At 40.3% G+C, this 17,382-nt stretch overlaps 1 protein-coding gene across 1 annotated transcript; it reads right to left on the bottom strand.

Annotated features, from left to right (window-relative positions):
* Positions 1 to 704: 704 nt before the first annotated feature.
* On the bottom strand, positions 705 to 17,182 carry xrcc1 (X-ray repair complementing defective repair in Chinese hamster cells 1). The gene is made up of 17 exons (XM_020093498.2): positions 16,721 to 17,182; positions 16,541 to 16,633; positions 15,654 to 15,761; positions 15,387 to 15,545; positions 15,097 to 15,174; positions 14,666 to 14,789; positions 14,328 to 14,434; positions 12,782 to 12,944; positions 12,463 to 12,694; positions 10,495 to 10,611; positions 5,687 to 5,768; positions 5,473 to 5,575; positions 3,236 to 3,284; positions 2,739 to 2,878; positions 2,373 to 2,463; positions 2,187 to 2,262; positions 705 to 1,663 (listed from the first exon to the last, which is right to left on the bottom strand). The coding sequence occupies exons 1-17, from the start codon at positions 16,769 to 16,771 to the stop codon at positions 1,556 to 1,558; spliced, it is 1,881 nt and encodes a 626-aa protein (XP_019949057.1). The 5' UTR covers positions 16,772 to 17,182; the 3' UTR covers positions 705 to 1,555.
* Between the last annotated feature and the right edge of the window lie 200 nt (positions 17,183 to 17,382).

Genomic DNA, 17,382 nt, shown 5'->3' with positions numbered 1-17,382 from the left:
GTCAGGTTATCGGAACAAGGTTAGGGTCACTCAAGGTCACTGTCAAGATCTACGGGAGCTGTAAAAATGCTAAGAGCATAAAATATAAATGTGACTGGTGGAGATGAGGGAGACGAGAGTAGTGAGGAAAAGTCGCTGTTTGATCAAAGCCGACTTGTCAAATGGGACCATTTCAAATCACCCTGAAAACAGATGGGCACTAAAATAGAACACGACATTGAACCGGGGTGAGGCTGTAGGCTGCTGTAAATTTTCCTGCTCCCAGACCTGAACGGATGTGACCTTCCACTCTTCCACGTACGAAAAGCACATCGGTGATTGATGTTAAGCTGCAGGAAGCTGTACTAACATGCTTCACTCTTGATGAGTGTGAGCGAATTTATCTCATTGGATCCTTCAAAACTCCAGACCTTCTCACCCTCTCTCTCGAAGTGTCTCTCTCCCATGTAATCAGCCCTGATTCTGTGTCCATCATCCACATTCCAGCCTTCTAATCCCCTAGACTGGAGAGCAGAAGACTGAGTGGCTGCAGGGCACAGAAGAGGGGAACTAAATTAGAGAGGGGGGAGAGAGGGAGAGAGATGAGGAATGAAAAGCGAGAAAGTGCCTCTCGAGCCGCAAACATGGAGACGAAGGCAGAGGAAGGGATGAGAGCAGCTGAGTGCAAGAACAGTTTGATGAACAACAGCGAGCAGCACAGTTAATTAAAAATTATTATTTTTTTATTTAGACAAAATAATTAGGAAACATTAAGGGAAGAAAAATCAGGACTTAAACGAGTCTCTTTGGAAAAGTGAGCAAACCAAAGTTCAACATTTCCTCGTGTAAACCTCCAGAAAACCACAAACGTCAGTTCCTCGTCCTCAAATCTTTTGAGCGCGTCCATCTTTTGTCATATTGAACAAACATAAAACCAAATCACAAACTCCAGGTTAAAACTTTTCACAACACACAGACAAAAGTCAGTTCATCACACAGTTCCCCAGTCTTCATTTTCAGCTCCGAAAATGCTGCAACCTTGAATAACTGGCACCTTCCACATGAATGTAGGCTGGTCGTATAATAGTCTGCCCGCTTACACGAGTCTTATCAGAGCCGCTGGCAGTCAGCACAGGGAGACAACTCATTTCCAGACGGAGCCTGAGGTGGCAGAGCAAACGGCAGCACAGGACCAAGGTGACCACAACGAGTCTTGAATCCACGCACACTTCGGTCCTGAGGACAAAGCAGCTGACGATGTAACGTTGCAGCCGAGCGAGGTTTAACAAGCTTCAAATAAAAGTTTAACAATAAGTCTAAACCTTAACCCAACTTAAACCACAACAGGCAATTTAAATTATTTCTAAGCTCGGCCAAAAGGTGAAACCTTTTGTGTAAAGTGGACAAAGACTAAGGATATTTCATGAATAGTACAAAAAAAAAATCATTATTTAACAAGACTTCTTCTAAAAAGAGCGCTGAATCTGAAAAAGATAAAAGAAAAAAAAAAAAAAACTGTCTATGGCTCTCCCCCTGCTGCTTCTTCGTCACGATATGAGTCCACACAGAGAAGTGTTCAGGGGACAACAGAGTAGGGTTGATAAGGAAGCAACTTTTGTCGTTCGTTGACGGCGTAAATCCACGTGGGTTTGACAAAGTTCAGATTGCCGTTCTCCATCAGTGCCTGTGATGAAGAGGAGGGAGATGGCAAGAAAGAAAAACATGAAGGTCATGAAGTGTTCTTGTTTTATCACTCATACGCTCACAGGAGGCGGCATCGCCATATCTGTAATTCAGACACTAACAAGGACCTCAAACGGCTAAAACTGAATTTCAACCCATACCTGGGGGGGGGGGGGGGGGGGGGGGGGGGCAACACTAATTCAATTCATTGGTTTTATTTGATTATACCTTGAAAAAATAGCAAGTGCTAACAGCTTAAAGGAAAATTGCTAAGATATATCCTTGCCGGCTATTTTTGTTTTCCCCTCCGAGGGTTTCTGAGATTTTCATTTGTGCACTTGACTGAGCACTTAAAAAAAGTTTCCAGAAGTAATTACCTTCACAAAACACTCTTGTTTGTGGGAGGGAATAATAAAAGCAAACCCACGTTTACACAAATCCTCAACGTTCTTAGGCCCAAAGCTAGAAGAGCTTAGATGAACAGCTGTGGTATTACTGATGAAACAAGAGAAGCCTTAACTCACATCTTCAAAAGAGTCATGCCAGCCCTCACTGGTCACCACAAACTGCACCTTCTCGGTCATGTAGTCCTCGATCACTCTGCGGCACAGACAACAGCGCGTTTTACAGACATTTAATTACACGCATTTGCATTTTCTGCCTGTGACCAATTCAAGTCCTGGCGAGTTATTTCTGGACGTCTTTCTCACCCATTAAAGGCAACGATGTATCGCAGCAGTAGGCGTCTCTCGTTGTGAGGGAATTTACCGTAAAGGAAAAAGTGCTTTCCGCTCAGGAAGTCTGGAACAAACAATTAAAAAGGAAGAGAAAGTAGCAGAAGAGTTGAAGACTACAAAATACATATGGAGTAATTATTGGTGCTCTTTGGTAAAATAAAAAGGGGGGGAAGGAGCAAATGGTGTGTGTGGTTTCCCTGAGAGGCAAAAAGTTATCCAATTATTTTCTGTCAGAGTTTGCAAAGTGCCACGAGGAGGGGAGGTCATTTTTTCCGCTGCCATGAACAGGAACAGACAATAGAGACTGGGGGACATGAGGAAAAGAACAGAGAGACAAACCTGGTAGCTCAGGGATGGGATGATCCTCTTCAGCCTCAGCGTCTGTGTTTTCATCTGTCGACCCCCCGTATGGATCCTCCTCTTTCACCGTCTTCACATCTGCTGACGTTTTTTTCTTCTGTCTGTTCTCCTTCTCCACTCTTACACAAGGACAAAAAAAATAAACTTGAGCCAACTTTTATGCTCCATGTTGCCTCTCAGAGGAACGAACCTCATTTGTCTCCTTCACATTCTGTCTTGTCTGAAAACCCCCCCCAGCTCTACTTCTGTAGTGACATGATACAGCAGTTAAAAACTTATTGCATGATTATTATCTGATGATTAATCAAAAGTTGAAGTTGTGGAATTACAGATGTTAAAAGGAATGTATGGATCACTTTACTACTGGTGCATTGTGGGAGCAGATATGGAGTCGATGACCATACGGGACACAGAAGAACAAACCTGTCCACATCAATATCACAAAGAGCATTATTGACATTATTTGTTGTGTTTACCTCTGCAGCTCGTCCTCCGTGTCCACGGCAGATTCGTCATCATCATCTCCTGTGAAACCAAAGTGTTAATACAGAAGATCTCTAACCAGAAAACTGGCAGGTCATTTATTACAATAATCCAAAAGGCCAAGCTGAAAATTAAATAGAAGTTTCCTAAGCGTGGAAAGTTTCATGCATCTAAGATCAAATCTCCGGATTGTGTTCAGCTTTTCAGACAAAAACAGATGGACAGGGTAATAATCATCTTATTTTTCTGAGGAAAATATCAATTCACTGAAATCACAGGGTTGTTTCCAAGTTGAAATCTTTTCCTACATCATGTTATTATCAGTGCACTCACACACTAATTGAATCCAACAATCAAATGTCAAACAGCGCTGCTCATATGATGAAAACAGTTTGATCTTGTTCTCTATAAGATACTATTCATTTTCATCTTGCAGAGGAAGCAGAGATAATTCAGGTAAATCAGAATTTCTTTTCGTCAGCAGTTCAGTTTATGTCACCTTGTTGTTAAGACTTTCCATTACCACACAACCCTGCGTTGTTGCGGGGGAAACAGGAGGAAGCTCTAATTAAAATGTCGTCTCCTCATATGTGCTCGGTGGGTCATTGTTTATGTGTCCTCAGTGATGCAAGCCAGCACTTTACTTCTGGACTCAAATTAACATAGAAATGAGAATCATGCACAAGTCTCTTCACAGTGATTACATCGTTCCTCTGTTCTTCCCACAAACTCCATCTACAGAATGTTGTTCATTTTCTTTACACGGTCGAATTATCAACCGATCCGTTTCCAAGTGCTTCATAAAGCTGATCCCATTTGTCTCTTTCCCGGGGTTTCACATTGTCCCCTTGCTCTTCTCATTTCATTCAGTCCTCCTCAGCTCCACTGCTACCTTCACCCCCTCGCTAGATATATGAGACGAAAGACTTCCCATGAGTCTCTGCCACATATCTTTTAGTTTTTTGATCTTACAAATATATATACAAACACACACACACACACGCACACCCCCACACACGCACGCACACGCACACATATATATATATTACTGGATTACTTATGGTTTAATTGTTTTCTGCTTTGTCACAGTAAAAAGTGTTTTCCTGTCTCCCCCAATTTACTCTCATTGAAATTAATTTGTAGTGGGTGACCCTGCAGCAGCGGAGTGATTAAGTTTTTCCATTTTAGTATGCAAATTGATTTGAAGAGAGAGAAGCAAAAACAAAACACGAATTAATACAAATAATTTGTAGAATTTATGATATTTTAGGGGCATCTGGTGATTATGGTTTTATTCTCAGCAGGGGGCCACTTTCAATTAAAGGCAAAGTGCGAAAAAAAAAATACGAGAAACAGATAATTCAGGAAATATTAGGTTAAAACTTTCTGTTAAAGCATGTTAGTGTGCTAATATCTGTGTGAGGGGATCATTAAAATATTTATTATGTGGAGACAAATATGTCTACACCTAATTTCACAGCAATCCACAGGGGAGTTGATGAGTCATGTCACCCACCAAACCAAGACTGACTGGCAGGAGAGCACATTTCTGCACAAATCTGAGAGAAATCCATTCAATGTTAGAGACATTTGAGAGGTGGACTGATCATATCTTTTCTAGACAGCTTTTACTATGTGTGTTTGAACTGCAGCTCAACACTGATAAAGATCAGTGATAAAGACTGTGTACTAATACTCTGTGGAAATACTTTGGAAATGTAAACAGCATTTATAATTTTGTACCAAATTTCGGTGCGATCCATTATAATTCCGTTTCCACCTCTTTCTATCCGGTCTTTTTCGAAACTGGACTTTATATGTGTTTAATGTACCTTTGGCTGTTATTTGTCTAACAGAATGTTTTTAAGAATTTACAGTTCAGAACCCAGGGAGCGAGGAAAAATGTGTTAAGTTTGTTTCCTTCCACTATATCAGAACTAAGTGCTTCTTTCTACCTTGGCTTTCATTCTTCTATTTCCCTTATTCACCGGTTCAGCCCACTTCTATCCTTATTATGTCACCCTGCCTTCCTGCCTCAGGTCAACAGCTACAAGTCAATGAATACACACAATCTAAAAAACTCTTTAAGAGCAATAATTTCTTTCTCTTTTATGTCAACAAGTTTCTGTAGTGGAAAGTAAGAAAGTAAAATAAGTGTTGACCGAATCTTAGACGACATGTCAGGTAGAGTTCAGGTGCTTTCTTTAACCATAAGTAGTTTGATGCAAACCTGGTTCGTCCATGTCAGTGGAGCCACCATATTCATCATCGTCTTCACTCCTCTGTCCTGGTGTTTTTTTGGGGGTGACTTGTCTCTCCTGCTTCTGTGGTGTCTGCAATAACAGCAGGGACAGGATATTACTACTGATAGTTACGAACGAGAAAGAGGATTTTTCATTTATCAATTATTGTTTGTGGACGCACACAAAAAAAACAAATGGTACCTTTGCATCCATTTCCTCTTCACTCTGGTTGTCTACTTCCATTTCACTCTCCGAGCTCGACTCGGCACCATCCATCAAATACCTGAAGCAACGGAAGAAAAAAACGGATGAATAAAATGCGTCGGGATGATTAAAGACTGGGGAGAAAATGATGCCTGCACAATATATCTTGTTGCCAACCAGCCTCACTCACACGTTTTGAACTGCAGTGGCCCTTTTAGCAGGCAGTAGTGGAACATGAGCTAATTTAACAAGGAAGACATGATGAAGATATAATTTCACACCATTGAGTCCCGATCATCCTGAAATGTCTTTAAAACATTAAAACAGCCTGTATATTAAATACGTTAGATGTTTGCATGTTCTTGAGCTTCAGCTTATTTTCTGCATGGGGAGAAAAAAAATTACAAACTTCTCCATCAACCAAACTCCACAACACACCGGTCTAAAATAAACCTTCGCCTCATGCGCAAAGTTCATTCTTACAGAGCAGCACCAGTTTGTTTATGCTGAGTTATCTCTGTCTACTGAGAATAGTACAAACTTTATGGACGCTTTAGCCCCAGCTACCTTTGGTAGTGAAGGTCATGGCATTTTAAGCCCAGTGATTGGGTATTCCCTATTGAAATGTACCTTGGGAGTGATATTTAACTTGACCTCTGAAGTTTTACTTACACAGGATTTTACCTTAACTTGCAGAGAACCAGAGATTTTCTGATGCTGATGATCTATGGGGGGAACTTTCACCTTGCTTCTGGACAAAATGGTACGTAAAACATCTCCTCCCACTTTTTAGCTCTGTAAGTATGTATACTTTCTTAATCTATAAAGCATTCAGACATATGATACACCTGAGTGCACAGTCCTAGGTTTCTATTTTCATGATGAAAAAGTGACAGATAATCAAAATAATGAGCCAGATTCTTCTCATTATAGTTCGTTACATTCCTTCGACACTGAAAAATAATCACTTGATCTTTAGCCCAGAGCTGAACATGTGATATATAATTAAATCTTTTCAAATCATGTGGAAAAATAAAACATAAACAAGACTGCAACCAAAGTCTTATAGACATATAATTAAATATGACTTCCAGAGAATGTTAAACAGACATCGTGCCTTTAGTGCTTTACATCACAGATCACTTTCACCCATTGACACATTAATACAGCGATTCTATAGTGCTTCTCTATCCATCACTATCTGGGGTTCAGTGTCTTCCACATTTGGACTGGAGGAGCCAGGGATCGAATCACTGACCCCTATGATTAGCAAACGACCATGCCCCACCTCCACAGCCACTCAGATGCATAAAATATGTAGTGTCAGACAACAGATCATGTTCTCAGCAAAGGTTAAGGGAGTGTGGCGGGGAAATAAAAAGACAGATTTTACAATAACCTCAAAAGTGAAGACATTATTTTGTATAATGATGCAGAAAATGGGTAGGACATGACGAAAAACAGGAAAGGGCAAAGAGAAACTCTTTCTGCTGCTTTCAAACACAAAAACAAAAAGAGATGATAAAATTAATCCTTATTTCACCTCAAGCCACAATGAATTCACCTGGCACCTGAACATTATCAGCAGAGGAGCAAAGTGCATCAGCGCCCAGTAGTTATCATTTCCACTCACACTATTTTCTTTTTACAGTGGATGTACATACTGGTTCTTATTTAATAATTACATCTAAAAAAAAACATAAAAAGCTGAAACTACTCAGTGATAATGACAAAATTATTGCACTTTTGTCAAGGAGGATGAGAATTAATATTTTCCGATTTTATGTGTTGGGTTTTTGTATGTGATTAAATTGTATGAGCCACAGATTAATCACGATGTGATTGTGCTGATATGTTGGCACCAACATGCCGACTATTTTCCACGTCCTCCTGGGATGTTGCAACAGGGCCTCAGCTTTAATGAGAAATTTATTTACTTATTCAGTTCCATTGTGATGGGATGTTGTAGAGCCACTTGAACGTTTTTTGCTTTCCCCTCTTTTGGTTCCATCTCTGGATTCTCACTGATTGGATGATGTCCATGGAGAAAGCATTTATGCTCTGCTTAGGTGACTCATTTATATATATATATATATAGGAGTGATGCTGTGCATTTTCCCGCAGATGCTTGGTGACAAAGTGTTTGCGTGCACGATGGGGCAACAGTTAGAGGATGCGAGTGGGCCTATTTGTTTGGGTACTTGTCATCATCAAAGTAAGTGGTCCTTTTAATTACCCATAGCAGATGCAGCTTTTAAATAAAGGATGCATCTTCAAAGCTGCTCACTCCACATGCTGCACAATAGCGGAGCTGGACAGGGCTATGACAACGAGAGCAGGGGGAGCAGTGGGGGAAAGACGGTGGTGAGGGATCTTCAGCACAATCAGAAACTGACTGAGAAAGGCAAACGTGAGGGGGAATGATGACGCAGGGAACTCGAAGTATTTTTTTTTTTTTTTTTAAGCTGTCCACGCTACTCTTTCTCTCTCTTAGCAGAGCTCATACTGCATGCATGCTGGTTACTTTTTATTTCAGGCTGTGAGGACTTACATTAGCAAAAAATTGATTTCTCTGCACCAAGTCTAATCTGCAGACATGCTGGATCTCGGGAACAACAATCTCTTTGAAATGACAGTCTCATTGATACAAGTAATCATGACCCACATGAGACACACTATGAAGGTCTGTGACTCTTCCTGTTGTGTGTCTGTGACTCTAGGTCTGAAACCTCATGATTATCTCTGTTATTGATTAACATGCTTCCACTTTGCTTGCTATATTTTGTCCTTGGTGACATCTTGGAATTGCTAGTTTTGTTAATAACCTAATACCTTATAAAGACAAAGAAAAGCAGCAAATGATATGAAAATCTGGATCCAGCTAATGATAAAAATTTTGGCTTCAAAATAAGTTAAAAGATTAATCACTCATCAAAACAGTTGTAAATCAATTATCTGTTATAACCAAACCAAGCCTCACCATGACCGTGAAAATTGGGACCATGTCTCTGCAGATGAAAGTTGTAATGGCAGCCATTACCTCCTTCCATCATTGTGATTCTTTTCCATATGGTGTGTCGTGGGAAAAAGAATTGCAGTACTTATATATTTGCAATTAAAATTGAAGCTGCTAATGAAGGCAGCAGCACTGTGGTAATATCACAGAGTAGTATTAAATTATGTTTATGCTGTTTCTGTAGTAGTGTGTTTCACTATGTTATAGGCTATAGTAAAACTGATTATTAATTAACCAAACTGCCATTGTCTAATTTATGCTGCCATTTCTATAATGACGTGAATATTTTTTCTCTTTATAATATAAAATATCTCTAACTTAGTATTTTGATTTGCTGCTTCAGTGTGGAGCTGTGTGGAGTGCTCTATGCCCCACAGTTGCTCTCGCTCTCCCATGGTCACATTCACAATTGGACCCATACATCATGGCCGTCAAAAAATCCATTAGGTTTTTACTGTCCGCAGCAGGCAGGCAGAACTCGGTAAAACATTGGTATTTTCTTATTTAGCTTGAGTTTCTCAGGAGGCAGATCCAGACAGTTCTTGGCCTACGTCCGCCTGTGTGCTCTATTTGTACCAGTCATTCGGGTGCATACACAATGTGTGGGAGATCACATTTACAGTATCAACCCTCATCAGCTTGACCTTAGGTGACATCTACTATTTTGGCACTTATCTAGAAACCAGGAATTTTACAGATTGTATGTTTCGAAGTGGGTTGAGAACAGTATAAACAATATAAAAAATAACATGTCTTGTGTGGTGTCATCCAAGCCAGCGTTATATTCAACTCGAAATAAGGTCATTTACCTTGTAGGAAGATATCAGGAGACTTGTAGTCTAAAAACACAAATGACGCTGTTTGGAGTCGAATATCAACGTAGGGGCTTGCGGGCTCTTGGATTACACCACACAAGCAGTTTGGAGGCATGTTGTGTTTTTTCTGGGTGTTTTTTTATTACGTCTGATATCAACATTGACTTCAATTGTATTCGAACAAAGTTTACCCCTGAAACTCCAGAAGTGTTTTGTGGACTCAAACTCTTAACCCACCCTTCCATCTGCAAAGTGGTGAGTAGATAATTCATTAATTCCTAGAATTGACACTTTGTCATATCTAGCACAATACCAATTTTGCACATTGGATGCGTCTGAATGCATCAGAAGCCCGAGATTATTCAGTAGCCTTGCACACCTCATCAGTGTGAGAGCTTGGTTGAACATTGATTCATGCTCAGGCCAGACATGATCATTATGGAGGCAACAAGTATGAAGGAATTCCTGGAATGGTAAAGCACCACCAGTACACTGAGATTTCAATTAATTTGGACCTTCCGTTGCCCAAGATGAGTGTTCAGCTCTGCATTATTCAATAGACACAGATTCGTCTGGAGCAACAGCAGACGGCCTTGATGTTGCAAAAGCTCCCCCTGTAATGAGGCATATAATTAGACAGCTGCTGGAGCTGCCTGGCCTGAAGTTGTGATCACAGCAGGCATCAGCTGTTCAAGGTTACAATGTTGTAGCAAGTGAGAATCACCGCTGTGAGGTGTATTTCTGGACGCTTCAATCAGTGTGATTGCTGTGTGCCCACTGCGAGATGCAGAGGTACAGTTGTGGCTTCAAGAGAACTTATTAATCAGATGAAGCTCGGTGGAAGCGTCCTTTAACAAGACTCTTAAATCCACGCAGCTGTGCCAGTGCTCATGCCTGAGCCCGGGCATTTGGTGTGGAATTCAAACTCAAGATATTGCTTCTTTTCATTAGTTTTGTATTTCATCATTTCTTACTGTTTATAGGAGATCTGCTCTTTCCTCTTGTGGCAGTCCATCACCCATTCCTTCCGTACAATGATGCCCCCTGCTGATTTCACCTGGCTGTACTTGGGGGTGTTCGCAAAGGCACAGCTGGAAATGATTGGGTTGAGAAACACAAATGATTACAAAGAGAAGTTGACAAGAGAGAAGATTTTTTTTTTTTCATCTTAAGAGAGCATTGTTTGAAAAACATGTTTGCACTTTTATGTTAAATGTTGTAAGAATGTGGAGCCAGCACGACACAAACTCAACGTTAGCACAAACAAAATGTTTTATCTAATCATGAAATCCAGTTGGTCAAATGAGAATGAGACCAATATTAGAGGAAAAATGTAAAGATCAACAAAGTTAGGACCTGGAGCTATCTTTTTTGCTATTGTGTTGAGTCCAAGACATGTGTAAGCAACAGGATGCTGATTAGAGATTGCTTAACGTCCACTGGTGTATTCAATAACAATGGCTTCCATAATTATTACACATTCACACATTTAAGAAGAGTGATTTAGTCATTTATCACAAAATTGACTCTGATCAAAGCCATATCAATCGCAGAAGTCCCACAATTTAATTACCACAATATTATCCTCTGCCAAGGAGGTTATTTTTCACCCATTTGTTTGTTTATGGACATTTTTACCAATTTTCCAGGGAATAATAAATGAATCTTGATGAAAGATAACAGGCACATTTAGGGGATTAATATCTATGAGTGTGTGCAATTTGGTGCAGCTTGATTGAATTGAAGAGACTGTGGAGCCTTGGCTGAGGTATGCAGTAAGTGATTTTATGATATGCTGAGAAACTTGCCAAAAAATCTGATTGATCGACTTTTCTTTCAACTCATCTTTCTGTAATCAAATCAGCTGCCAGCAATCTGCTGTTCTACACGTATTGATTGAATTGCAGCTCTTTAGCATTCGCTCACCAGTAATCTCTTCACCCTCTCCGTGAGGAGTCACATTTCTGAGCTGTCCGTCTGTTTATTAACAAAGACAGCGAACAAGGTCCCTTAAAGCAAAAACTGTGGCGGGAATGTAAAATCCTTTTTAAAGGCTTATAAGTCCAACACAAGAAGAGGCAACGAGACGCTCGATGACTTTATAATGAATTTGCATTCATATGAAAAAAAAGTCCACCAGACTAAAGTGTGTGGAAATCTTTTCTGCTACAGGTATTTACATTACTTTCACAATGTTAACCATTGTATGATCTAAAGGTGCTTTCAGACATGTGCTGGGCAGCACATGTGAACGGAAATGTTCGAGGGAGAGCCTCCAGGGCTTCGGCGGACTCCACCAATTTATGTTACATCTTGCCTGAAAGGGAAACTCTGGAGCAAGTACGGACTAAATTCTCAGCTTATGAAACAATATTAGTACCAACACAAAACACTAAAATGATTGGGTTAAGATCAGATTCAGGTTATAGTTTTACATTTTGGGAAAGGAATGCATTTTCCTTCTTCCTTAATTAGAGGAGAAATTAGACACCACTCAAGTATGTTCACTCAACATGAAGTTAGAGGCTATAGCGAGCAGCAGGATAATGAGTCTTAATGAAGCTGGTGGGTGGATTTCTTATCTTTAAAACAGAGCTTGACTCATTGTTTCTCCACTTTTGTGCTAAACTAAGCAGCTGCTAGCTGTTGCTTTGTATGTACTTTGAATTGTTGCATTTAAGTAACACATCTATAAAATAGAATCAATCTCAGTACCTCTGCTAAGGCCCAACCGTCCACTTTTAAATTCAATAGATCCAGATTTCTATTTGGATCTTCACCAAATGGCACACACTGATAAATATCAGTCACCTAAACATCCCAGATTTGTTTTAAATCAACAGAGATCATTGAAGTCATAACGTCGTTAGTGGAGGTAATAATGGCAGATACTAAAGAGCACAACCTCAGGATGCACTTTTCACATGCTACCAGCTACTTACATGAGGTGTGTGGCCCCAGGCATCCAGTCAGGCCGGTACTTCGCTCCCATATCCAGAGCCTTTTCCCTCAGCTCCCCTCTGTATGGGTTTTGGAAACCACTGAGTACAAACACCACCCCCTCCATGATCCGGTTGAATGGGACCTGGGATTTAGTTTTCTGTTGTTTGGGTTTAGCTTCGGATTTGGACAAACTCTGCCTGTTCTTGTCAGAGGACTTCTGTGTCAGGGACGCTGGGGACACAATTCAGAAAGTCAATGAAATTCTGTGAGAAAACAATTTTTATGCTGAGACTGAGACACTAAATTAAGTGTTGTTACCCTTCGCAGCACTGGAGTTGGATGTGCTGGCTGAGCTCGGCTTGTTTTTGGGGGTTGCAGCTTTACCCTCGGGTGAACCAGCTGGGCTTATTTTCTTCGAAGGAGGAGGGCCAGGGGCAGACTGGCGCTCTTTGCTGAACTCAAACTTTCTTTTTGCTGGTGGCTATGTGGAAACAATTCATGGGACAGATTGATCAGTTCTCATGCTTACGTCATAACAACGACAAAAATAATGTGCAAATATATATTGAAGACTTTCTCTTTATCTAATGCAGAACAGTTGAATACATTTTGCTCAAACTTTAGCTAGGGTTTTTTGTCCAATTTCTAATGGGTGAGCTTTCTGAAATAAACCTTTCCCCTGTGTATGCAGAAACATTAGATTAGAAAATTTAGTTTAAGAATTCCTAGAGGCTTTCATAAAATGGTTGCTTAACAATTACAGAAGAAAATTGGAAACAAGACTGTAATCACTGGAATACCTGTTTCGACAACTTTTCAATGCATAGAGAGTGACAGTGACATTTCCAGAGTTAACATTTGATGTTTGCACAGAATTAAAGTCATTTATTTTTACTTGTGCCAGGAAATGTTGCTTGAAGCTGTTGATGAAAGCTACAAATTTAAGCTGCTGCATATGAAACAATTGCCATTAAATAAACTGGGAATGGACAAACTATGATTTTGTTTGTAATGAACTTGGACACATAACACCATGTTTCAGCTGCACATGTGCAACAACAGGCCCAAAGAAAAACAAGTAAGTCTTCCAGGCACAGGCTGTAATGATGTTAGAAATTAATAACAAAATAATGACATTTTTTCAGTTTTAAGTCCCAAATGTTCACATCATATCAGAAAATGTGGCTTTTTACCAAAATGCATTTTTTGGACATAACATGAAATGTTCCATTTACTAACAGTAAGAAAGGGGGTATTTACACAGGATTGATGAGTTACTGCAATTCCACACTGGACCAGAATGATGTGTGCATTATTATATGAGGTTTCTTGAATGAGTCCATGTGAAAATACAGCAGAAAATGTACTGAAATGAAAAATGATTTACTGTGAGTAAGCGAGCATGCTGATGCAATGTCCTTCCCCTTATATGATCTACACAGGTGCCACTCATTGCCTAAATGCTTCTGACATTTTCCTGTTGCTGCGAATGCCTCTGACTCAAACTGGAGTTAATGTCTGAAGACGGCTTTTGGATAAGTGCAGACCGATTTACCTATGTTCCTGCTTTAAGGCAATTAAAATAAGTGTCTTATGTCAGTTCAGATGCCTTTACTGGCAGGTGAATGATTTATTTGTTGGCTTAATTACACTGAAATAACAGACAGCAATAAGAATTTTAAAGGTCAGGAAGTGAACTTTATAAACCCAACTTTTTCTGGTATTTGCAGCGTAATGGAAATAATAGCCCTACAGGCAGTACATACAAGAGTGGTTATAATTTTATTTGGAAAAGGGTCGATGCCGGTTTTATATGTATCCTGGATTTGAGTTTGGTGGAGGAATTGATGGTGATGTTTAGTACCTGTGGAGAGACAGTGCTGGAGGATGAGGCTTGGCCCGATAACTGGGAGGTGCCACCGGTCTGCAGGGCAGCAGCAGCGTAGCTCAACTTCTCACTCTGAGGAGACACTAAAGTGGAGAGAGCAGGTTTGAGAAACTATTCCCACAAAGTGTCACAATAATGAACAAAGTCTTTGAAATCACCTCTTTGCTCTTGTCTCCTGCTACAATTCAGAAGCTTTAATTACAACCTAATTAATGAACTATTGTTTTTTTATTATTATTTACTTTATTATCACAAGGACCTGAAAGAATTCAATATGGCTTCAGCAGCTTGTAATTTTGAATAAATGGGTTTACCTTTGAGAGAAGGACTGGCTTTTGTTGTACTGTCCCGACTGAAGAAAAGACTGCCGGGCTGAAGGCTGGGCCCAGATGACGGAGACTCATCCTTCACTCTGAACTGTCCCAACTTTGTCAGTTTCTGACAGGAGAGAAGAAGAGAATGTTCGTGGCCAGAAGAAGAGATGGAGGGACTGACTGAAGTACTCACTCTTTTAATACAACAAAAGGTTTGAGTTTGACAAATAATTTCAAAAGCTAAAAAACTGCAGACAGTCGATAACAGTCATTTTGTGACAGTGTCCTCTGATTAATTTGTGTTTGGACAAAATTGACTTTTAATATGGTTAGCTTATTTTGTAACATTAAATAAGAATGAAACAAAAACTCAGGTCATTATCAAGGCCTCAGTAAAAATATTAAAAAGAACAAGACATTTTAATACTCACAGGGGAAGTTGTTGGAGAAGGATCATTTTTGTCAGGCGGTGAGTGGAACTTAACAAAGGCCAGACCGTATGCTATGTTCTATGTGCAAAGACAAAAACAAATGAATGTACATCTTTCTTAAGAATCCACTTTCATCATATAGCTCAAAATCTAAACACACTGCAGGTGTCACCACACTGTTGTTTAGCATGTTTAAGAATATAATTTGCTGTATATGTCCTTCTGCTGATGTTGTACTTGCTAATGATTCATTTTAATCAAGAGTTGGTTACACTGCATACAACCTTTACCTTGCTATATGGCTGGCTACAAACGAGTTTCACTCTGTCCCACTTCTCCTGGGCTGGGCTCTTCTGCAGCTGGTTTGGCCCAAAGAAACGCACCCGGTTCATATTGGCGCCACTGCGGCTCTCAGTTGGAGACATGAAGGAAGACGTAACCAGAAGAACCTAAAAAATAAATAAATCCAAGGAAGAAAGGGACAGAGATAACATGCAGACATTAATAGTCAAGATAAGCTAGGTCGTGATATATTTGGGTTTGGTTTGTGAGAATACCTGATAATCCTGGTCTCTGACTGAGGATGAGTTCCCAACCAACACCTCGATGAAAGCTGAGCCTTCATTTCCAATGTCGATGCTGTGCACCTGCTCCTCCTTCTCGAACTGAGAGAAGGAAAACAGCAACAGTTTCAAAAATAAATAAAAAGTTATGATAAGCTCCCTCAGTGGCTACAAGCAGCACAAATACTGTTAAATATTCTTTAAGTAAAAGAAAGGGTCACACATGCCCATGTGAGCACAGACAGTTTTACTTACTGACACAGTTATCGATCATGTATTCATTTTTGTTAAGCACCGTTTCAAACACAATTACAACACGAAACTTCTGTTTAAAAGGTTTGGCGTGTAAAATGTAGGTGAAAGGGATCTATTACCGTGGGTTTCATTTCATTTAAGTTTTAATATTTTCAAACCTTTTAAGGTCCAGCGTGTAAGATTTAGGTGAAAGGGAACTATTGGCAGAAATTTAATGTAGAATAATTCTCATAATGGTTTCACTAGTTCATTCCATCTAAATTGTATGAGTTGGAGTTTTCTTTACCCCAGAAAAGTCCCTTTATATTCAAATACTTTATATTTACATCGAGGGGGCCCTCTCTACGGAGGCTGCCATGTTTTTTACATTAGTCCAGACTGAACAAACTAAACACCTTTTGAGTTTCTATGACAATTAGAGGCTACCACAGGTTCTTTTTCATGTTTGGAAGGAGGGGGTGAGGTGAGGGGTGTTCAGCTGCAACATGCAACTTCACCACTAGATGTCACTGAATTCTACACACTGAACCTTTAAAGACTTTTCGGTGTCTTATGGAAACCCTGAATCAAACTTGTTTCCCAGACAGCAGCAGCAGCAGCAGCAGATGTGAGAGGCAGGAACTCACCTGCAGAATGACTGATGTCTGCTTCTCCCCGGGTCTCGCTGCTTTCCACTTCCTGTAGGTGTCAGAGCTCAGCAGGTTGTCTGCCTTGTGGGTCTGTGATGACAATGGATGAGTGAAAAGGAAGCTGACTTTTGGGTAAAACGCGTGAAATTCACAAAGTCGGTGACGGGAAGAACTCACCGTGTCCTCGGTGCTGCAGGACACAACGTGCTTGATCTTGATCTCCGGCATGTTGCTGTTGATTCCTCACAGGTCCGACACTTCTTAACACTTCGCTAATAAAACATAGAACACACGCGGTGTCCTCGCAGTGGAGAAAACTACAGCCTCCAGGAAATCTACTGTGTGTTCCAATTCAGCGACAGACGGTTGGCTAACGTTGTTAGCACGCTAGCAAACAATGGGCTGGAGTGAACTTTCCCCGGTTGTCCTGGAGGTTTTAACAAACACACCGAGCTCCCATCAACCCACCGGCGCGACCGTTGTGTAGCTGTCACCCTGACGCTGCGGCCCACGTCAGAAAATACACGATAAGACTTTTAATTACAAGATGAACGAGGAAGGAGGAGAAATCATTTTCCCACCAAAAGCCTGACGTGTGTCGTGTTGTTGTGACCGCACCGATGTTTCCAGCCAATCAGCGTGTGCCTTTTCTTCTTCTGCTCTCTAATAAGCGCACCAGCGGGTTATGTCGCCACCATAAGACACACGCACTAATAATTTCTTATTTAATTTCCACCCTTATTCACTTGGAAACCTAATCTTGTGCTATGGTTATTATAATTACTCTAGTATTACTGTATTCTAAATGAAATGTTTCGTTATTATAATCTTCAGGGAAG

Source organism: Paralichthys olivaceus, chromosome 13 (genome assembly GCF_024713975.1).
Source record: "Paralichthys olivaceus isolate ysfri-2021 chromosome 13, ASM2471397v2, whole genome shotgun sequence".
NCBI classification, from domain to species: domain Eukaryota; kingdom Metazoa; phylum Chordata; class Actinopteri; order Pleuronectiformes; family Paralichthyidae; genus Paralichthys; species Paralichthys olivaceus.
This window is presented reverse-complemented; position numbering and strand designations above follow the sequence as displayed.